Source organism: Trichechus manatus, unplaced genomic scaffold, assembly GCF_000243295.1.
Source record: "Trichechus manatus latirostris isolate Lorelei unplaced genomic scaffold, TriManLat1.0 scaffold00019, whole genome shotgun sequence".
Lineage (NCBI taxonomy): Eukaryota > Metazoa > Chordata > Mammalia > Sirenia > Trichechidae > Trichechus > Trichechus manatus.
The window spans coordinates 827,960-851,006 of NW_004443955.1; the positions used below are offsets into that span (position 1 = coordinate 827,960).

Here is a 23,047-nt window from a genome sequence, read left to right on the forward strand (position 1 = left end):
GTATGATGTGTTTTCATTCTTGTTTGATTCTAGGAATTTTTTTATTCCATCTCTGATTTCTTCTATTACCCAGTGGTTTGTAAGCAGTGTGTTATTCAGTTTCCATGTAATTGATTTTTTTTCCTTGCTCTTTCTGTTGTTAATTTCTACCTTGATGGCATTGTGGTCAGAGAAGATACTTTGTACTATCTCAGAGTTTTGGGTCTGGTTGAGGATTGTTTTGTGGCCTGAGATGTGGTCTATTCTGGAGAACATTCTATGATCTTTGGAAAAGAATGTGTACTTTGCAGCTGTTGGATGGAGTTTTCTATATATGTCTATGAGGTCAGGTTGGCTGATTGTGTCCTTTAGGTCTTCTGTATCTTTGCTGAGTTTCTTTTTAGATTTTCTGTCCTTTACAGAGAGTGATGTATTGAAGTGTCCTACTATTATTGTGGAACTGTCAATTTCTGCTTTCAGTGCTGTTACAGTTTATGTATTTTGCAGCCCTGTCATTGGGTGCGTAGATGTTTATTATGGTTATGTCTTCGTGATGGATTGTCCCCTTAATGATTATATTGTGTCCTTCTTTGCTTTTTATGGTGGATTTTGTTTTAAAGTCTACTTTATCTGAGATTAGTATTGCCACTCCTCCTTTTTGTTAGTTGTTTGTTTGGTATATTTTTTTACAACCTTTGATTTTCAATAAATTTACGTCTTTGTTTCTAAGGTGTGTCTCTTGTAGACAGCATATTGATAGATGCTGTTCTTTTATCCATTTCATCACTCTCTGTCTCTTTATGGGTGCGTTTAGACCATTTACATTCCGTGTAATTATTGACAGGTGTGAGTTTGTTGCTGTCATTTTGTGGTGCTCTTTTTGTGGTGCTGAAGTTTTCTTTGTTCTTCTTACTCTCTTGTGCTGAGTTACTTTTGTTTGTGGATTTTTGTTCAGTTGTTATGTTTTTGTAGGTTTTGTTTTTACTGAGACTTTATGTTTTTCGTCTTTATTTTTATGAGTAGGTTTGTTAACTTTCTTTGTGGTTACCGTGGAATTTACCCATATCTTTCTAATTTTGAAGCAGTCTATTATTACTTGGTATTGCCTACCTTCCTCTCCATTAGAAGGTTCTATACCTATGCCGTTTATTCCCTCTTTTATTGTTCTGATGTTGTTGTCATTTACAGATTAACTGCTCTGATTCCCTGTTGTATTTCTTTTGGGTTTGGATAGTCCTTGAGAGTTCTTTTTGTAGATTGCTCTCTGGCTGTTACAATCCTGCATCCTAGGTTCAGCGTGTGAGCTGAAGTTGTTTGTTCTCAATCGAAGGACTCCCTTTAATAATGCTTGTAAGTTTGGTTTGGTTTTTACATATTCCCGTAATTTCTGTTTATCTGGAAATGTCCTGATTTCACCATCATATCTGAATGAGTTTTGCCTGATATATTATTCTTGGCTGGTAATTTTTTTCTTTCAAGGTTTTATATATGTCATCCCATTGCCTTCTTGCCTGCATAGGTTCTGCCGAATAATCCGAACTTAGTCTTATTGTTTCTCCTCTGTAAGTGATTTCTTGTTTTTCTCCAGATGCTCTCAGGATTGTTTGTCTTTGGTTTTGGCGAATGTATTTATGATATGTCTTAGTGATTTTCTTTTGGGGTCTATACTATACGGGGTTCGTTGAGCTTCTTGGATGGCCAGCTTTTCATCTTTCATTATATTGGGGAAGTTTTCTGTCAGCAGTTCTTCAATGATCCTCTTTGTTTTCTCCCCTTGTTCTGGAACTCTGATCACTCACAAATTTTTGCTTTTGATTGTATCCCACATAATTCTCAGGATTTCTTCATTTTTCTTGTTCTTTTCTCTGAGTTTTCCACAGAGTTTTATCCAGGTGTTTGTCTTCAATTTCACTCCTGTCTTCCACCGTTTCAAATCTCCTCCTAAGCCCTTCTATGACACTGTGCATTTCTGAAATCTTGTTTATGTTTTGTGTTTTTAATTTTTGTTTTTGTATGATTTCTAGTTGTAAATTTATTTTGGCATTTTGTTCCTGCCTTATTTTCCTGAATTCTTCCATTTTTTACGTCTGCATTTTCCATGAATTTGTCTGTTTTTTCCCTATTTTTGTCTGCTTTTTACTTCAACTCTTAGGGAACTCTGAGTATTAGAGATTTGAATTCCCCATCAGGTAGTTTGAGTGCCTTTTCTTCTACTTGAAAATAAGCTGCTGTTTCATTTTGGACGCCTACTGGAACCATCGTGTCCTGTTTTTGTAAATGTTTTGATATTGTCTGCTGTCTTTGGGGCATTCGGTAGTTATTTTTCTCGTTTATTTATTGTTGATTTGTTTGTTTCGTCCTTTTTTTTGTTTTGTTTTATTTGGGTATATCTGAGCTGGCAGGCTTTGTGTTGTTTGTTGTTTGCTCGTCTGTGGGCACAATACTTTTTGCTTCTTTCTCCAATTGGCAGGGTCAGTCGCTCAGATATGGTGCAGCAGGGCAGGTCTAGCTGAAGAGGAGTTGCTGGGATGGGTTGTTTGTGGCACTGACTACAGCCACGAAGGCAGGCTGGTAAATCAGTGCACGACAAGTTCCAGTAGGCTGTGTCTGTGCTGCTTGGTGGTGTGATGTTAAGTGTATGGTGCAGTTTGGTAGGATGGAGGGGGGGATTGTGATATGTGGAGCCAAGATGAGTATGGGAAAGAGGAGAGAGAGAGGAACAGGAGCCAAAAACATACAAACAAAAAAGAGTGCTACGGGAGCTTGCCATTGGAGTGGGGAGATGAGAGGGTGTGAAATGGAGAAAAGCAAAAAGGAGAAGAAAAGAAAAAAATGAATAAGTAAGAATTAGAAAGAAAAAAGAAAGGAAAATCTCCTAGGGCTTCCACCGATGTGGCTACGAAGTCTGGGGAAGTTGCTCATAGGCGTTGAAGTACAGCCTGGCTTGAAGGTGTAGAGGTGTCACTCAGCGCTAGGTGTTCAGGGGACAGGAAGAGAAGGAGGGTATAGAGAGACGAGAAACTGAGTAAGGAGGAAAGACAAAAAGGGAGACAGATGGAAAAGAAAGCAAAACAAATTAAAAAAACAGAAAGAAGAACAACAACCCCCCCCAAAACAGAAAAAAAGTCACAAACAAAGAAGTGCCCTAAAGGATCCCTCTGTGCATCTGTGGAAACTGAGGGGTTAGGTCCCAAGCTGCGTAGTACTGCCCGACTAGAATGGGCTCCCAATTCGAGAAAAGAAAAAGTAAACAAACAAACAATTTAAAAAAAAAAAAAAGTCACAGGATCCCACCAGCATGGCAGCACGGACCAGGAAGCAGTTTCACACTTAAGCGGAGTTTCACAGCCTTTCAGGAAGAAGGAAATATGGCGCCCAGAGCCAGGTAGTTGAGAGAAAGGAGGGGGAGGTGGTGAGAGGTAAGGAAGAAATCAAAAGAAGCGGAAAAAAGCAACACCATCAGCCAACAAATGGCAGTCAGGGAGTCAGCCAGTGCAGGCGGGCGGGTAGAATCCAAGCAGCTGGTGCTTCCTGGCCAAGAGACTCTGGCCACGGGAAGCAGAGGAGGTCGAGTGGGGGTAAAGAAGGTAGGGGTGTGAAAGTGTATATTGCTGGTTACCGGTTGTTCTGTCTCCTGCTGGAAGCTCTATGAAGCTGCTTTCTTGTACCCCCTGTTCGGTGGTCTCTGACAGGAGTCCAAGTTGGTGGATACATGCTGCGTTAGCTGATAGGGGACCTCTGCATGTATCTCTCTTCGCGCTTTGTTCTCTGTCAGTTTCTTATTCCATTTGGTGCTTGGCTGAGTTGTTGATCGCTTCATTTGATGCTTAGGGTTTCAGGATTGCTGTTTTCTCTGTTTGACTTAGTTTTTCGGATCTTTGCCGTAAAGGGATGGTGTGGTGCACCTGCCTAGAGTGACGTGTTGCCTGCAAGTCTCCTGTGTACTTTTTTTTGAATGATTGTAAATGGTAGTATATTTTTAGTTTTACTTTCTACACATTCATTGCTTACGTATAGAAATGCAATTAGTTTTTGTACATTTTTCTTGTTTCTTGCGACCTTGCTGAATTCACTTAGTAGGACTTGAAGTAGATTCCTTGTGATTTTCTATGTAAACAATTATGTTATCTTTAAACATGGGAGTTTTATTTCTTTCTAACTAGTGTGCATGCCTTTTATTTCCTCTTCTTGCCTTGTTGCAGTGACCAGGACTTTCAGTATAGCTAGTCCCCAAGTTAGGATGTATTCGAGTTACAACAAACCACACTTGAAACTGTCTTTTTTTTTTTTCCCAATGTCTTAGTATTAGTAATATGTACTATATAGAGTGTTGCAACGCATAATTTACTGATGTTGTCATTCTCAGATGTTTCACTGGCAGATGTTCAATTTTATGATTTACTGTTCAAAATACTGCTGTATAGATTTAGTTTTCTAAACTAAATCAGGGGCTTCAGTTGCTTGAAAACATGGAACCAAATGCTGATCACTTTGCTAAAGTCGATAAGCAGATTTAGGAAGCAGTGAGATATTACCGTGAAATGTATGAAGAGAAAAAGGAAAGGGCCATACAGACAATCTCACTAATTTTCTGACTAGAAATGCCATCCATCCTCATTACCAGGGATAATACAGATGATCCAGAACCTCCCTCAGTGGAGTTATTACTGCAACTGACAAAATGCCAACACTGTCTACCTCTTTTTCATTGTCAGAGTAAATTTTTATGATTTGTGTATTTTTTATGTATGCCTTAAAATATATTTATAAGTTTATATGTAATATTTCCAACCCTCAAAGACAAAGATCAGATTTATAAAGATATTGATAATAAAAGGCAATAATAATGAAAAGTAAAAACTAAAAAAGAAAAAACAAGGTATTTGATTTGCGTCAGAACCAACTTTATGGCAGAGTCATTGGAATGGAACCCCGTTGTAAGCCAGGGCAACTTGTACTATGTTGAGTAAGAGTGGTGACACCAGACATCCTTGCTAGTTCATAATCTTAGAGTAAATGCCTTCTGTCTTTCACTGTTAACTATGAGGTTAGCTGTGGGTTTTTGAAGATCTTTGTTAAAAAGTGAGAAAGTTCACCTCTTTTCCTAAGTAGCTGAGAGTTTTTATCATGAATGTGTATTGGATTCTGCCATACTTTTTCTGCATCTGTTAATATGCTCATGTGAATTTTCTGCTTTAGCCTTTGGTGTATTATCTTTATGTTTCTTATGCTCTTGGTTTGTTGTGCTTCTTGGATTTGTGGTTTTATAGTTTTCATCAAATATGGAAAACTCAGTTATTTCTTCAAGTGGTTTTTTTTTTTTTTTTTCCCCCTATGCTCTTCTCTCTCCTCTCCTTTGGGAAGTCTGCTTCCATATGTATTAGGTCTTTTGAAGTTTCCCCACAGGAAACTTGTTTTCTCTGAGTTATATTTTCGATTGTTTCTACTGCTGTCTTCAGATTCATTAATCTCTTCTTTGTTTTCTAATGTGCAGTTAATCCCATCAGTATGTTTTTAATCTTAGACATTGTAGTTTCAGCTCTAGAAGTTTGATTTGGGCGTTTTTATATCTTTTCTGTCTCTAGTTATCTTTTTGAACATAAAGAATACAGCTACAATAAGTGTTTTAAATTCCTTGTCTGCTGATTCTAACTTCAGGGTCAGTTCTGCATCAGTTTTCAGCAGTTGATTTTCCTAATCATTATTTTTGTATTTGCATGTATTTTCCTGCTGTTTTACCTTCCTGGTAATTTTTGCTTGGATGCCATATATTGTGAATTTTACTCTGTATGTTGCTGGAGAGTTTTTACATGTCTGTCAATCTTCTTGTGCTTTGTAGCTGGATGCAGTTCAGTTACTCTGAGACAGTTTTCCCCTTTTGGGTCTTGGTTTAGATCTGTTAGATGGGTCCAGAGCTGATAATGTTGTTGTTAGTTGACATTGAATTGGTTCTGACTCATGGCGACCCCATGTGCAACAGAATGAAACATTGCATGGACCTGTGCCATCTACATGATCGTTGGTACACTCAAGTCCATTGTTGTGGCCACTGTGTATTTTGAGTGTCTTCCAACCTCTTCCACCAGTATATCAGACAATATTCTGTTGGGATGCATAGGGTTTTTCGTTGGCTAATTTTTTTGTTTGTTCATTCCCATCCAAAAATTTATACATACATTGTTATGTGACTCTAATTGCTCTCCCCGTACTATGACAGCACACACCTCCTTTCCACCCCTGATACTCCATGTCCATTCAAACAGCTCCTAACCCTCTCTTCCTTCCCATCTCACCTCCGGAAAGAAGCTGCCCCTTTAGTCTCTTGTATCTGCCTGAGCCAAGAGGCACACTCCTCACGACTGTCACTTTACATCCCACAGTCCAGTCCAATCCCTGTCTGAACATTTGGCTCTGAAAATTGTTTTAGTTCTGGTCTGACAATAGAGTCTGAGGGCCATGCTTTCTGGGGTTCCTCCAGTCTCAGTCACACCATTAAGTCTGGTCGTCCTACCAGAATTTGAGTTCTGCACTCCACCTTTTCCCTGCTCCATCAGGGACTCTCTGTTGTGTTCCCTGTCAGGGCGGTCATTGGTGGTAGCCGGGCACCGTCTAGTTCTTCTGGCCTCAGGCTGATGAAGTCTCTGGTTTATGTGGCCCTTTCTGTCTCTTGGGCTATTACTTTCCTTGTGTCTTTGGTGTTCTTCATTCTCCTTTACTCTAGGTGTTTAGGACCAATTGATGCGTCTTAAATGGCTGCTTGCAAGCTTTTAAGACCCCAGACACGACTCACCAAAGTAGAATGTAGAGCATTTTCTTAATAAGCTCTGTTATGCCAATTGACGTAGATGTGTCATGAAAGCATGGTCCCCAGACCCCTACACCTGCTACTCTGTCCCACAAATTGATTGTATTCAGGAAACTTCTTAGCTTTGGTTTAGTCCAGTTGTGCTGACTTCCCCTGTAGTGTGTGCTGTCCTTTCCTTCACCTAAGATAATTGTTATCTACTATCTAGTTAGTAAATAACCCTCACCCTCCCTTCCCACCCTCGTAGCCATCAAAGAATGTTTTTTTCTGTGTTTAAATCTTTCCTTGAGTTCTTATAATAGTGGTCTTATACAATATTTGTCCTTCTGTGACTGACTAAATTCACTAAGCATAATGACCTCTAGCTTCCTCCATGTTATAAGATGTTTCACGGCTTCATCATTGTTCTTTATCGTTGCGTAGTATTCCATTGTGTAGATATACCACAATTTACTTATCCATTCTTCCACTGATGCGCACCTAGGTTGTTTCCATCTTTTTGCTATTGTGAACAGTGCTGCAATGAACATGGGTGTGCATACATCTATTTGTGTGACGGCTCTTATTTCTCTAGGATATATTCCGGGGAGTGGGATACCTGGAATGTATGGTGCTTCTATTTCTAGCCTTTTAAGGAAGCGCCAAATTGATTTCCAAAGTGGTTGTAGCATTTTACATTCCCACCAACAGTGTACAAGTGTTGTAGTCTCTCCAAAACCTCTCCAGCATTTATTGTTTTGTGTTTTTTGGATTAATGCTAGCCTTTTTGGGGTGAGATGATATCTCATTGTAGTTTTGATTTGCATTTCTCTAATGGCTAATGATCGTGAGCGTTTCTTCATGTGTCTGTTAACCACCTGAATATCTTCTTTGGTGAAGTGCCTGTTCATATCCTTCGCCCATTTTTTAATTGGGTTATTTGTCTTTTTGTTGTTGAGGTTTTGCAGTATCTTGTAGATCTTAGAGATTGGACGCTGATCGGATTTGTTGTAGCCAAAAATTTTTTCCCAGTCTGTAGGTTGTCTTTTTACTCGTTTGGTGAAGTCTTTTGATGAGCGTGTTTGATTTTTAAGAGCTCCCATTTATCTAGTCTCTCTTCTGCTGCTTATGCATTGTTACTTATGGTTTGTATTGTGTTTGTGCCATGTGTTAGGGCTCCCAGCATTTTCCCTATTTTTTCTTCCATGTTCTTTATCATTTTCAATGTTATATTTAAGTTTTTGATCCTTTTTCAGTTGCTTTTTGTGCATGGTGTGAAGTATGGGTCTTGTTTCAGTTTTTTGCAGATGGGTATCCATTTATGTCAGCACCATTTTTTAAAGAGACTCTTTTCCCTAGTTAACAGACTTTGGGCCTTTGTCAAATATCAGCTGCTCATAGGTAAATGAATTTGTGTCTGGATTCTAAATTCTGTTCCATTTGTGTATGTATCTGTTGTTGGATCAGTACCAGGCTGTTTTGACTACTGTGGCGGTATAATAGGTTCTAAAATCAGATAGTGTGAGGCCTCCCACTTTTGTTCTTCTTCTTGAGTAATGACTTTACTTATTCGGGGCCTCTTCCCTTTCAGTATGAAGTTGGTGATTTGTTTCTCCATCTCATTAAAAAATGCCGGTGGAATTTGGATCTGAATTGCATTGTATCTGTAGATCGCTTTGGGTAGAATTGACATTTCCACTATATTGAGTCTACCTATCCATGAGCAAGGTATGTTTTTCCACTTATGCAGGTCTCTTGGTTTCCTGCAGTAGTGTCTTGTAGTTTTCACTGTATAGACCTTTAACATCTCTGGTTAGATTTGTTCCTAAGTATTTTATCTTCTTGGGGGCTATTGTAAATGGTTTTGATTTGGTGATTTCCTCTTTGAGGTTCTCTTCATTGGTGTAAAGGAATCCAACTGATTTTTGTATGTTTATCTTGTATCCTGACACATTGCTAAAATCTTCTATTAGTTCCAGTAGTTTTCTTGTGAAATCTTTGGGGTTTTCTGTGTGTAAGATCATATCATCTGCAAATGGAGATAGTTTCACTTCTTCCCTACCAATCTGGATGCCCTTTATTTCTTTTTCTAGCCTAATTGATCTGGGTAGGACCTCCAGCACAATGCTGAATGAGAGTGGTGGTAAAGAGCATGTCTGTCTGGTTCCCGTTTTCAAAAGAAATGCTTTCAAAGTCTCTCCATTTAGGATGATGTTGGCTGTTGGCTTTGTACAAATGTCCTTAATTATATTGAGGAATTTCCCTTCTATTTTGTTGAGAGTTTTTGTCATGAATGGGTTTTGGACTTTGTCAAATGCCTTTTGTACATTGATTGATAAGACCATGTAGTTCTTGTCTTTTGTATGTTTTATTTATGTGATGGATTATATTGATTCTTTTTCTAATGTTGAACCATCCCTGCATACCTGCTATAAATCCCACTTGATCATGGTGAATTATTTTTTTGATATGTTGCTGAGTTCTATTGGCTAGAGTTTTGTTGAGGATTTTTGCGTCAATGTTCATGAGGGATATTGGTCTGTAATTTTCTTTTTTTTGTGGTATCTTTACCTGGTTTTGGTATCAGGGTTATGCTAGCTTCATAGAATGAGTTTGGGAGTATTCCATCCTTTTCTATGCTCTGAAATACGTTTAGCAGTATTGTTGTTAACTCTTCTCTGAAAGTTGGGTAGAATTCTCCATTGAAGCCATCTGGGCCAGGGCTTTTTTTTATTGGTTATTTTTTAATTACCTTTTCAATCTCTTCTTTTGTTATAGGTTTATTTAGTTGTTCTACCTCTGTGGTAGTTTAGGTAGGTAGTGAGTTTCTAGAAATTTGTCCATTTCCTCTAGGTTTTCAAATTTGTTAGAGTACAATTTTTCATAGTATTCTGTTATGATTCTTTTAATTTCAGTTGGGTCTGTTGTGATATCACCCATCTCATTTCTTATATGGGTTATCTGCTTCCTCTCCTGTTTTTCTTTTGTCAGTTTGGCTAATGGTTTATCAATTTTGTTGATCTTTTCAAAGAACCAGCTTTTGGTCTTGTGAAGTCTTTCAGTTGTTTTTCTCATCTCTATTTCATTTAATTCTGTTCTGATTCTTATTATTTCCTTTCTTCTGGGCCCTGAGGGCTTCTTTTACTGCTCTCTTTCTACTTGTTCCAGTTGTAGGGTTAATTTTTTCATTATGGCCCTTTCTTCTTTTTGGATGTGTGTATTTCTTGCTATAAACTGACCTCTGAACACTGCTTTTGCTGTGTCCGAAAGGTTCTGGTAGGATGTGTTTTCATTCTTGTTTGATTCTATGAATTTCTTTATTCCATCTGTAATTTCTTCTATAACCCAGTAGTTTTTGAGCAAGGTGTTCAGTTTCCATGTGTTTGATTTTTTTCCCTTGCTTTTTCTGTTGTTGATTTCTACTTTTATGGCTTTATGGTCAGAAAAGATGCTTTGTGGTATTTTGATACTTTGGATTTTGTTAAGGCTTGCTTTATCGCCTAATATGTGGTCTATTCTGGAGAAAGTTCCATGTGTGTTGGAAAAGAAAGTATACTTGCCTACTGTTGGGTGGAGTGTTTGATATATGTCTATGAGATCAAGTTGGTTGATTGTAGCATTTAGCTCTTCCGTGTCTTTGTTTACTTTCTGGTTGTTCTGTTCTTCACCGAAAGTGGTGTGTTGAAGTGTCCTACTACTACTGCGGATCTGTCTGTCTCTCTTTTCAGTGCTGTTAGAGTTTGTTTTATGTATTTTGGAGCCCTGTCGTTGGGTGCATAAATATTATAGTTATGTCCTCCTGGTGTATTGACCCTTTCATCATTATATAGTGTCCCTCCTTATCCTTTGTGGTGGATTTTACTTTAAAGTATATTTTGTCAGAGATTAATATTGCAACTCCTGTCCTTTTTTGAGTGTTGTTGGCTTCATATATTTTTTCCATCCTTTTGAGTTTTAGTTTCTTTGTGTCTTTAAGTCTAAGGTGTGTCTCTTATAGGCAGCATATAGACGGATCGTGTTTTTTTATGCAGTCTGCTGCTCTCTGTCTCTTTATTGGTGCATTTAATCCATTTACATTCAGTATAATTATTTATAGGTATGAGTTTAGTGCTGTCATTTTGATGTCTTTTTTTGTGTGTTGTTCACAGTTCCACTTAATTTTCTGTGCTGAGTCGTTTTTCTTTATTTTCTTTTCATCTTTTTCGTTGTTTATTTTGTGTTTGCTGAGTCTTTATATGTTTCTAGTTTTTCATTTTGACTCGTAGGATTGTTAGTTTCCTTTGTGGTTACCTTAATATTTACCCCTATTTTTCTATGTTTATACCAGTCTTTTATTTCTTTATATTGCTTTGACTTACTCTCCATATGAAAAATGTATGTCTACATTTTTTAAGTCCCTCTTCTTTGTTTTAATGTTGTCATCTTTTACATATTGACATCTGTTTCCCTATTTTCAGTGTTTCAGTTTTGATTTACTTTTGTGACTTCTCTGTCTGGGTTGATATCTGGTTGCTCTGTCCTGTGTTCTAGTCTTGTGTTGTTATCTAATGTGACTGATTTTCTAACCTGAGGACTCCCTTTAGTATTTCTTGTAATTTTGTTTTGGTTTTTCCAAATTCCCTCAACTTCTGTTTAACTGGAAATGCCCTAATTTCACCATCATATTCTAGAGACAGTTTTGTTGGTTATATAATTCTTGGCTGGCAGTTTTTTTTCCTTCAAGGCTTTATATATGTCATCCCACTGTCTTCTTTCCTGCATGGTTTCTGCTGAGTCGTCAGAGCTTATTCTTATTGACTTTCCTTTGTAGATGACTTTTTGTTTATCCCTAGCTGCTCTTCAAATTCTCTCTTTAGTTTTGGCAAGTTTGATTATAATATGTCTTGGTGACTTTCTTTTGGGATCTACCTTATGTGGGGTTCGATGAACATCTTGGATAGATATCTCGTCATCTTTCCTGATACCAGGGAATATTTCTGCCAAAAAATCTTCAACAGTTCTGTCTGTGTTTTCTGTTATTCCCCCCTGTTCTGGTACTCCAATCACTCGTAGGTTATTCCTTTTGATAGAGTCCCTCGGAATTCATAGGGTTTCTTCATTTTTTTTAATCCTTTTATCTGATTTTTCCTCAGATAAGTTGATGTCAAGTGCTTTATCTTCAATCTCACTAATTCTGACTTCCATTGCCTCAATTCTGTTCCTATGACTTTCTGTTGAGTTGTCTATTTCTGAAAAATTACTGTTAATATTCTGGATTTCTGATTGCTTTCTCTTTATGGATTCTTCCAGCCTATTAAATTTGTGATTATGCTCTTCTCTTATTTTTAATTTCCTCTGTTCTGTGTTTTGCTTAATTTCCTTCATTATTTCTTGAAGAATTCTGTATATTAATCTTCTGTATTCTGCCTCTGGTAATTCCAGGAAATTTTTCTCCCCTTGAAAATTTCTGGATTCTTTATTTCGGGAACTTGCTGAAACCATCATGGATTGCCTCTTTATGTGATTTGATATTGACTGTTGTCTCCGAGCCATCAATAAGTTACTATATTTATTTGTTTATTTTATGTTTGCTTACTGTGTCCTAGCTTCTTGTTTTGTTTTGATATGCCCAAATAGGCTGCTCATAATGAGGTAGTTTGATTATTGGCACATTTGAAGCTCTAATGTCCTGCCACCAGGTAGTTAGATCTGTTACTAGGTATGAGAGCTCAGGAGGCCACCCACTCGTCCTTTTTGGATTCAGCTCAGATGCCCAGGTAGATAGCCACCAAGTGTGTGGTGTAGGCTCTCAGCTACAGTCCTAGACAGGCATGGGTGATTGGTGTAGGCACAGGCATCTGGTTGCAGCAGGGAGACATAGTCTGAGCAAGGCATGGGGCTGACGGCTGCCCCCGAGTGTCCAGGAGGAAGGTGTATCCCTCTTCCCTAGAGCACGTAGGTGGGTGGGTTTTACAGCCAGACTGTGAGCACCTAATGCTGTTGGCTGTAAGGACTGGGGGTCACCTCTTTTTCATGGGCCCCTGTCGCAGGTGGCTAGGTGGCGTGGGTGGAGCCACCAGTATTCAGGCCCTTGATGTGGGTAGTTGAAGACCCTACTTAATGGGCAGAGCAGTGTCAAATGTCAAGAACTTGCCACTTCACAGCTGAAACAGTTGAAGTTAGAGTTCTGGTATATACCCTGTTGTACCGCGGTAATGAGAGCGTACGCTGTTGCGATGAGCCCACAGAAGTCTATGCAAGGGGAAAGGCACTCAAAGTCTGTGGATTTCTTATGCCTGTGCCTAGGCAAAGGAGCTGTGCCTACCCTGTGTTCCTGGCTTAGGGGAGCCTGCAGTTTATTTTTTCCCGTTGGTTAATTTCTTTTCTCTCCAAGACAGAATGGCTCCGGGTGTGTGACGGATCCTACATCCGGCCCAGGGGACTCGGCAATTGTTGAAACCAGTCCGAGACCCAGTGCAGAGCAGGGAGCTGGGAGGTAAATACGAGAGAGGTTTTTCCCTAAGGGGGATTTTTTTGATCCGTGTGGTAAGCCATACGCAATTACTTACCTTTCTCTGATGAGGGCTGCTTCTCACTCGTTCTTATAAGGGTGGCCTTATAGACTCTCTGGTGCTGGATCTCTCGTGGTGCAGAAAACATGCCTCCACAGCACCACCGTTTGTCTGCCTCACTGCTTACTCCCGAGCTGCTCAGGCCTGAAGGGCTTAGGCTCTCGACGGGTCAGGGTGGCAACTGCTCGCTGCTTCTGAACCGTCTCTCCCTCCCGCAGCCACTGAGTCCAGTTCCTCAACTCTTCCTTTGATGTTCAGGGCTCACAGATTACCATGTATAATCGTATCACTTGTTTTTTCGTGTCTTTGTTGGAAGAGGGTCCACTGGAAGCATCTTACTACTCTGCCATCTTGGCCCCGCCCTCTAATTGGCTAATTTTAAGGAGGTATTACACCAGGCCTTTCTTCCTACTCTGTCTTAAGTCAGGAAGCTCTGCTGAAACCTCTCTACCATAGATAACCTTGCTGGTATTTGAAATACCACTAGCATAGCATCATGCAAGCCACCACAGTATGACAGACTGATAGATGGGTGCTGGAGAGTTATAGAAGTCTCGGCTAATTATTCAAGCCATCACAGTATGACAGAGTGATAGACGGGTGGTGGAGAGCTACAGAAGTCTGGGATAATTATTCTGTACCACTGAGGCAAACCTGAGTCCTCCAGCAGCCCTGTGAATTAGAAGAATTTCCATCCTGGCTGTTTGGAACAGGCAGTATTCTGGGCCCTGTGTTTTCACTGGGTGTTGTTGCCTCTGATCCTTTCATGTATTTCTTCCTTTGCCTTTAGGAAGTTTCCTCTTTTGTCCATGCTCATCACCCTCTGTTGAATTTTTGGTGGCAGTGTGGTGGGGATAGGACTGAGGGATGGCATCTGCAGCTCTCAAGGGCTGTCTCTGGGCAGCATTCTCCTCTCTGACACTGTCTTGTGGATTCTCGCCACCTTTGTCTCCTTGATTCTCAACTTGGTCTCCTCCAATCAGAGTGTCTGCTGAGTTCTGCCTGGTTCTCCTTTTACCTTGGCCTAGAAATTCTCTCAGGGCAGTGAGCTGGGGCATGTGTCTGAGAAGATTGCTGATTGTTAGCATTTTTGATTATTTTTTGTCATGCATTTCAGGGGTAAGAAAATCTAGGTAGGTATTGTAGCATTTTCACATATTTTGTCATAGTATCTTTATTTTCCTACAATTACAGTGAACCTTTGCTGAAAATAGCTTTTTTACAGAAGTATAAATAAGATGAAGTAAGTTATTTTTATTCTGAAAGGCCATTGAGTAATCTGTACTCTATGAAATAGCAAAATGCAGATTACAGTGTGTTTTGGAACTAAACTGGAAGGTCAGACTTTAAAAATAGGGAAAACTGTGATTTTTAAAATAGAACCGAATTATTTTCCTCTTCTAGGCGTGCCTTCAGATGCTGATTCTCCTGCTGCCAGTAATAAAATCAGCGGTGCAAATAATTGTAAGCCAAACCGTCCTTCTCTTGCCAAGATTCTGTTGTCATTGGATGGAAATCTGGCCAAACAGCAGGCCTTATCTCATATACTTACAGCACTGCAAATCATGTATGCCAGGTAGGCTTTCTGCCAACTTTGGAAATCCTGCAATTATGAAAGCTTTGGATTTTGTGATTTTTTGATTGACTAGATGTCTCCAAGAATGTGTTATGTTACTGTCTTTAAATACCGTGAGTTATAGGTAATATTGCCTTTGATGGTGAATGATGGTAACTTTTTGCTTCCTTTAATGAGCATTGACATAGGAATTCATAAACCAAGTTAAAATTTTTTTCATTATTCTTTTTTGGGGAAAGAGAGGAAGTATTAGTTGATAGTAATTACGAAGATGATGCAGGACTAGGTGGTGCTTTGTTCTGTTGTACATAGGGTCACTATGAGTCGGAACCAACTTGATGGCACCTAACAACACAACAACAGTTCCTAGTAATATTTAAGACCACCTGTCATCTTCCTCAGTTAAACTCTCAATAATGTGGATTTTTGGTAATATGACATTTGCAGTATTTTACTTCTGTTTTCTCATAACCTGAATAAGTTGCTCATCTATTAATGTATCATGGTTAAATGTATCATGGTTATGGACCTGACGAATAGAGAGAAATAAACACACAGGAACCTTAAGCAGTCAGGACCCTTAATTTCAGAACAAAACCAGAGTGATCTGGTTTAGTCCTTCCTGCCTAGGTGCAGCCCCTTGGTACATCGCAGGCTTTTGATAAGTAGAAAGTTACTTGATGTTGAAGTAGCTGGCCCTCACGCTATAACAGCAACCCAAGAACTTTTCTCAGGGTTATTCTGTTCTGATTTTTATGTTTGGAAGTTTTTCACCTGTTTTCACTCTGATTGTTGAAATAAATAACATCTCAAAAAAACAGTTTAGCTCTTGGCCGATGAATGCATGCTAATAATACGCCATATTTTTCCAAAACTCTCTTTCACATGTATCCTATAAAAGTGAGGCAATCCTTCAATAAGAGCTTGTCCTGTCTTCTTAAGTCACATGTTGTATAGCGTGAAATGTCAGTTCACCAAAGGCTTGGCTTTCTGTTGTGACAGAGATGCAGTGGTTGGAGCCCTGATGCCAGCTGGCATGATGGCACCAGTGGAGTGTCCCTCCTTCTCCTCCCCAGCACCCACTTCCGACGTGCCTGCCATGGCCAGTCTCATGAGTGGAGAAGAATGTGTGCTGGCTGTCGATATTGAAGACAGATTGAGTCCAAGTCCATGGCAAGAAAAGAGAGGAGAGGTAAAAAGTAAATTGTAAGACAATAAAGCAATATTATATTAGAAAGAAAAAGATAGTAACTTTGTGTTTGAAAATATCAGTCATTCTTTCACTTAGAGAGTTTTTGTGTTTACTACTATGATTTTTTGACTTGAACTAGAAATGTTTTCTATTTAAAAGAGCTTTTCAAGGGTTTGAATGGGAATAGATTTATTATTTTGTAAAGTCCTTAAATGCAAGTCTTTATCTACATTTATGAAATCTTAAAAGGTCTGAGAACCAGAAGTTTTGGAAAAACCCAATTTGAAGAGCTGTGCAGATCGTTTTCGTCTTATTCATGTGAATAGCAATAGGTTTTACTGCAAATATGGAGGTACTTAACTTTGCTGTGCTGCCCCAGATCCTACTGGAGGTGGTAGCTCATATGTGTAATACTGTGTTACCTCATTTTAAATCGCCCGGGGTGGCTTCAAATAAGGCGTTTTAGACCTGTGTGGGAAATGTACCATGTTGCTGACTTGTTTCCACTTCAACTTTCCCCAACCTGTGTACTTTTAAAAACTAGATCATTGCCTCTGAGGATGCTGTGACTCCCTCTGCAGTGACCCCATCTGCTGCTTCAGCTTCTTCTAGGCCATTCATTCCTGTGACCGATGATCCAGGAGCTGCCAGCATCATTGCAGAAACCATGACCAAAACCAAAGAAGTAAGAGGCTTTCTTCTTTAACTTTTTAGCTTGAAATAATTTCAAATTTATACAGAAGTTACAGAAATAATAGAACCATATACCATTCACCTAGACTCTCCACTTGGTTAACATTTCTGAACCATTCGTGAGAGATTTTCAGGACACAGTCTTGGTCACCCAGCATGTATTTCCTGAGTACCAGTCTATTCACCTGCATAACCAGTGCGACTGCCTAGGTCAGGACATTTACATTGATGTAGCATGTTTTCTAAACCCCAGACCTCTTCAGATTTTGCCCCTTGTTCCAATAATGTGCTGTATAGGTCTAGAGTCCAACCCAGGGTTGTGTGTTCTCCTTTTGGTCTTCAGTTTGAAGCAGTTCTTCAGTCCTTCTTTGTGGCAGTAATACCACAAATATGATGCTGAGTTCTTTTCAGTACATCAGATTGGGAGGCATACATTGTTGATTTGCTACATTACTGGTGATGTTAACTTTTTTCACTTGATTAAAGGGAACTGCCAGTTTTCTCTTCGAGAAGTTAAATGTCTTACTACATATTCATGGGGAAATTCTTTGAGACTATGTAAATATCTTATTCCTCATCAGACGTTCACCTACTGGTTTTTCTGCATCTATTGAGGATTCTAGCTGAATCCATTATTATTGTGGTAGCTGTTAAATGGTGATTTTTCTAACTTCATTGGTCTTTCTAGAATGTGACTGTTGCCATTCTTCTGTAAGACAGAGCTTTCCCTTATCTGTCTTTCTGTGTATCTATCTATCTTGGTATAGATTCAGGGATTCCCATTTTACTCATATAGTGGCATATGTTATTATCATCATTTGACCCCCAAATTGTCCCAGACTTGGCCAGTGGGAGCCTCCTCCGAACTAGTTCCTGTGTGCTTCTGACATATTTCCACCATTCTTTGAGCACTTCCTTACTTCCTGCACAGTAGTACGTTCCAGACTCAGCTTGTGCTTACCTTGCCCCTGCCCTGGAATTAGCCATTTCACAAAGGAACCCTAGTTCTTTTTAGTGGATCATAGGATTTAGAAACCCAGATCTGGACTCTGGGTGACTTGATTGTGTCCAGGTGTCATTAGTTTAGGAGCCCTGGTGGTGCAGTGGTTAAAGTGCTCAGCTGCGAACCTGAAGGTCGGCTGTTAAAACCCACCAGCTGCTCCACAGGGGAAAGATTTGCTCCCATAAAGATTTACAGCCTTGGAAAACCTGTGGGGCAGTTATACCCTCTCCTGTAGGGCTGCTATGAGTTGGAATTGACTTGATGGTGGTGGCTTGGTTTTTTGGTTTAGGTCCTCTCAGCAGACAGACAGACAGGCATACACACGAGGATTTCTTGTCTTTGATACTTTTTGATTCCATTCCAACCCCACAGGGTTTGGCCTCACCCTGGCCCCTTTCATACCTATAGTTAGTGGGTCACTCTGTGTTTTGCTGGATTTGGTTTGCTAGTATATTTGTGAGAATTTTTGCATCTTATTCATAAGGATACAAAAAAAAAAAAAAAAAAAAAATTAAACCCGTTGCCATCGAGTCGATAGGGTTTCCAAAGAGTGGCTGGTGGATTCGAACTAGTGACCTTTTGGTTAGCAGCCAAGCTCTTAACACTGCACCACCAGGGCTCCATTCATAAGGATATTGATCTGTAATTTTCTTTTCTTGTGATGCATTTGTCTGGTTTTGGTATTGGGGCCTCAGAGAATGAGTTGGGAAATGTTCCTTCCTCTTCTGTTTTTTGAAAGTGCTAATTTTTTTTAAAAAACATTGGGTAGAATTTTGTGTGTCTTTTTGACATGTTCTCACCATTGTTTGAGTGTTTCCTTGCTTTCTGGCACAACACAGTGTTCCAAGCTCAACAAGATATTTAATGCTCCAACAGAGAAATGAACTCCAAGAAGTTCTGGTTTTCTTTGGTGGAGAATGGTATTGAGTAGTGCTCATTGCTACTGGGGTGTTATTATTCTTGAGCCCTCTTAGTGGGCAGAGCTAAGGAATAAGTATGTATGTGTGTACACACACAATAGATATTTACATCAGTATTTCGGTATATGGAAAACCACTAATTTAAACTGGTACAGCCAATTCTAACCCAACAGGACAGGATTCATTCTAGTTTTTTCCCTCTCCGTATTTGTAACTCCCTTCTCTGAAAGTGAGGAAGCTGGCTCCTATTATTGACTGACTGGTTGAATCCCTTATGGAACCAGCCTCCCATCTTGGCTGCCATTCCTCCTCCTTCTTCCCCTGTACAGTCACTGACAGTCACAGCCAGAGATGACCTCTGCCCTGCTGAAATTGTGACCCCTACCCCCCATGCAGGCTGCCCCAAAGCATGGATGCTTTCCTTACTTCCCTTGCCTCTGGAGCTCTGGCCACCCCAACATGTGGACATCCTCCTCACCCTGCTTAGCGATGACTTCCCTTGCTAGCCCATGCTATCTGGGACCAACAGGCATTATTTCTAATTCCATCTGAAACTGTTGGTTTACTGTGCTGCTAGTGCTGGCAAAAATATGTCCTGTGGAAATTATTCATATCATCTACAGTAATAAGAAAATTACCATTTATTATGTGTCTGAAATCAGTTTCTGATTTTTGACACTCGCCTAGGATAAGGGTTTAATCCAGAGATTATTCTGAAGAAAGCAACATTTTGCTACCTCATAGATTAGACATAGGTGGCATTATTCAGATTATACCCCCTAAATTCTAATAATTTCAGTCTGAGTTTGACTCACATATTATGACAAAGTAGTATTCATGTTGACGTTGGGCTATAACTCATGATCAAAGACGTGCTGGTAGTGACTTTTTAAAGCAATTTCTCCAGACTTGTTTCTGTTTTTTTTTTTTAATCACCCTGCCCCACCAAAAATAAAATTGGGTACCTTTTCAGTTGCAAGGCCAGAGTTGTCTTATGCAAATAATCAGTTCTGCTAAATGCTTCTGCTGTTCTTCATTGAGTCAGATTCTGGAATGTTATCATTTCTGGTGAATTTCACCATGCAGAAGTAGGAGCAGGATTGTTTCTTTCTTTTTTTAAATGTGTATTAATTGTTTAATGAGAAACTAGTTTGGTCTGTAAACCTTCATCTAAAGTACAATAAAAAAATTAAAAATAAATAAAAAGAAAAAGCCTTGAACTTTCATATTAGAAGGGTCTGTTTACCAAATGGTGAGCAGGAATAATAATTTTAAATACATACGAGGATGACAAAAAGTGTTGCTACTAGGGTTCCAGTTCATACATACAAGGGTTTATTCCAAACAAAACGTGTTTAAACTTGTCTCTGCAATCAGTGGATGGCTGCAGACAAGCTCCCTCAGTAATACACTTGTCTTAGTATTGTTGGAGCCCTGGTGGCGCAGTGGTCAAGAGAGCAGCTGCTAACCTGAAGGTCGGCAGTTCGAATCCTCCAGCTGCATTTTGGAAACCCTATGAGGCAGTTCTCCTCTGTCCTATAGGGTTGCTATGAGTTGGAATCAACTCAACGGCAATGGGTTTTTTTTGTTTGTTTGTTTAGTCTCGTTAGGATGCCTTCAAGAAAAAGCCATGGGAAAAAAAAAACGATTTTGAGGTTAGGCTTAGTACCAAATTTTTAACAAAACTCTAGTGGACATCCCTCCAAGTCATCGAAGCTTTACAACAAGTTTATGGGAATGCTAACCCACATAAAAACAATAGTTTTTAGATGGATCAAGCATTTTAAGGAAGATCGGGAAGACCCCAAAGATGAGCCAAGAGAAGGAAGACTGCTCAGAGGGTTATAGCACTGTTTTGGGGGGATTCCAAAGGGGTAGTCTTGATTTTCTTTTTTTTTTTGGTTTTAATGAAGAGAAGTTTATTTCCTCACAGTCAAAGTAGGCTGAAAGTCCAAAGTCAGGGTGTCAGCTCCAGGGAAAGGCTTTTTCTCTCTGTCGGCCTTCTCATCAGTGTTCCCCTGGACTAGGAGCTTCTTGGTGCAGGGACCCCAGTCCAAAGGATGCGCTCTGCTCCTGGCACTGTTTTCTTGATGGTATGAGGTCCCCCAGGATTGTTTCTTTTTTTTAATAATTTTATTTTTTTTTGTTGTTGAAAATAATACACAGTAGAACATACACCAATTCAATAATTTTTACATGTGCAATTCAGGTACATAGATTACATTTTTCAAATTGTACAACCATTTTCCCCCTCCCTTTCTGAATTGTTCTTCCCCCATAGTATAAACTCAGGGTCCCCTACGCTTCCTATCTAACCTTTCAAGTTGCTGTTGTCAATTTGATCCTTTATAGATAGAGCGTATATAGATAGCATAATGCTCAAGGCAGACGTCATTTACTAATTAAGCTAAACTATTGTTTGGTTTAAAGAAGACTTCCGGGGATATTTTTGGTTAGAGGTTTAATGATTAGCTCCAGGCAATAGCTTTGGTTGTTCATCCAGTCTGGTTTGTTAAGTCTGGATTCTTTGAGAATTTGAAATTATGTTCTGCATTTTTTCCCCATTTGATCAGGATTCTTCTATAGATTCTTCTAATGTTCAGTGATGGAAGCTGGGCACCATTCAGCTCTTCTGGTCTCATGGCAAAGGAGGCAGTTGTTCCTGAAGACAAGTAACCACACATTCCATATCCTGCTACTGTTACTGACTCTCCTTCTTCTGTTGCTTCAGAAGAATAGAGACCAGTTGTTGTACCATAGATAGCTGCTTGCAAGCTTTTAAGACCCCAGGCACTATACAACAGACTAGGACGTAGAACCAAAGCATGAACACGATATTAGGTCAATTAATGGGATGTCCCGTGAAGCCATGACATGATCCTAAACCTCCAAACCAGGAAACCAAATTCCATGAGGTGTTTGGTTGTACATAAGCAGCCTTGGCAGCTGCTTTTTTTTTTTTTTTTTTTTTTTTTGTAAAAATACATATCAAACAACATTTGCCAATTCAGCTTTTTACAAGTGTACAACTTATTGACAGCAGTTAATCAGCTGTGCAGCCCTACCATTAATCAATGCAATTTTTCCATCACCATAAACTGAAAGTCAGTACTCCATTAGCAGCAGCCCTCTCTCTCCCCACCTCTACCCCAGTAATCACTAATAAACTAGGCCTGTTCTTGTATTTTTATAAAAGTGAGGTCATACAGTATTTGTCCTTTGGTGATTGACTTATTTTACTCAGCATAATGTCTTCAAGCTCCATCCATATTGTAGAATGTATCAAGACTTCATATCTCCTACTGGCTGAGTAGTATTCCATGGTATGTATGTACCACACTTTGTTTATCTGTTTGTCTGTTGATGGGCATTTAGGTTGTTTGCATCTTTTGGCTATTGTGAATAGTGCTGCAAGAAAAATTGGTGTACGTATGTCAGTTCGAATATCTTCTTTTATGTCCCTTAGGTATATTCCTATTGGTGGAATTGGGTCATATGGTAGTTCTGTTTTTAGTTTTCTGAGGAACCACCACACTGTTTTACACAACGGCTCTACCACTTTACATTCTCACCAGCAATGGATAAGGGTTCCAATTTCCCCACATCCTTGCCAACATTTGTTACTTTCCTTTTACCATTTTAATGGAGGTGAAAGGGCATCTCATTATAGTTTTCTTTTGCATCTCTCTGATGTCCAGTGACGTTGAGTGTGTTTTCATGTGTTTGTTGGCCATTTGAATATCCTCTTTGGTGAAATATCTGTTCAAATTCTTCACCCATTTTTTGATTAGTTTGTCTTTTTGTTGTTAATTTGTTGACATTTTATATATATTTTGGTTATTAGATACAGGATTGTTTTCTTAAAGGGAGAAACCTTGTTCCTAGTGCAGAAATGTGCAATTGAAGAGCTGCCGACCTGGGTGTCTGATGGGCTTTACAGTTGGGTGGGGTCCGTTTAAGGCCACTGTGTGGGGTTGCGCTTCCCCCTAGCTTGTTTCTGTTTCTGGGGAGAGCTTGCACTGGTTTTGCGGAGATCCAAAGAGCAGAAGAGAACAGGCAATTCTCTGTCTCCTTGCTCTTCCTTTGGCAAGCCAAACTCTGCCTAGGGAACTGGAAGGGCCTGTGTCCTCCCCTGTCAGCACATAGTCATCGTAATTCTCACTCGTTACAAGGGCAGAAGCTTTGGGATATCTCAGCTCTGATGGTTCCCTCTCCACAAGCCAACCCTAGTGCCAGCCTCTAAGAGGCTCTTTTGTGCTAGACCAGTGAGTGGTGGGGTCTCGCTGGGCAGCCTGCTGATGACAGGGCCCTCCTGGGTGAGGGTAGATGGAATGGCCTGGGCTGCTGGG

The 23,047-nt window shown here is 39.6% G+C and overlaps 1 protein-coding gene across 5 annotated transcripts in view; it reads left to right on the forward strand.

Annotated features, from left to right (window-relative positions):
* Window positions 1-23,047, forward strand: part of HERC2 (HECT and RLD domain containing E3 ubiquitin protein ligase 2) — a 341,529-nt gene that overhangs the window by 247,849 nt on the left and 70,633 nt on the right. For all 5 annotated transcript variants that reach the window (XM_004372619.2, XM_023727841.1, XM_023727839.1 and 2 more), the window contains 3 exons: window positions 14,719-14,890; window positions 15,893-16,082; window positions 16,627-16,767. In XM_004372619.2, the coding sequence (XP_004372676.1) occupies window positions 14,719-14,890; window positions 15,893-16,082; window positions 16,627-16,767 (503 nt within the window). The remainder of the gene's footprint in view (window positions 1-14,718; window positions 14,891-15,892; window positions 16,083-16,626; window positions 16,768-23,047) is intronic.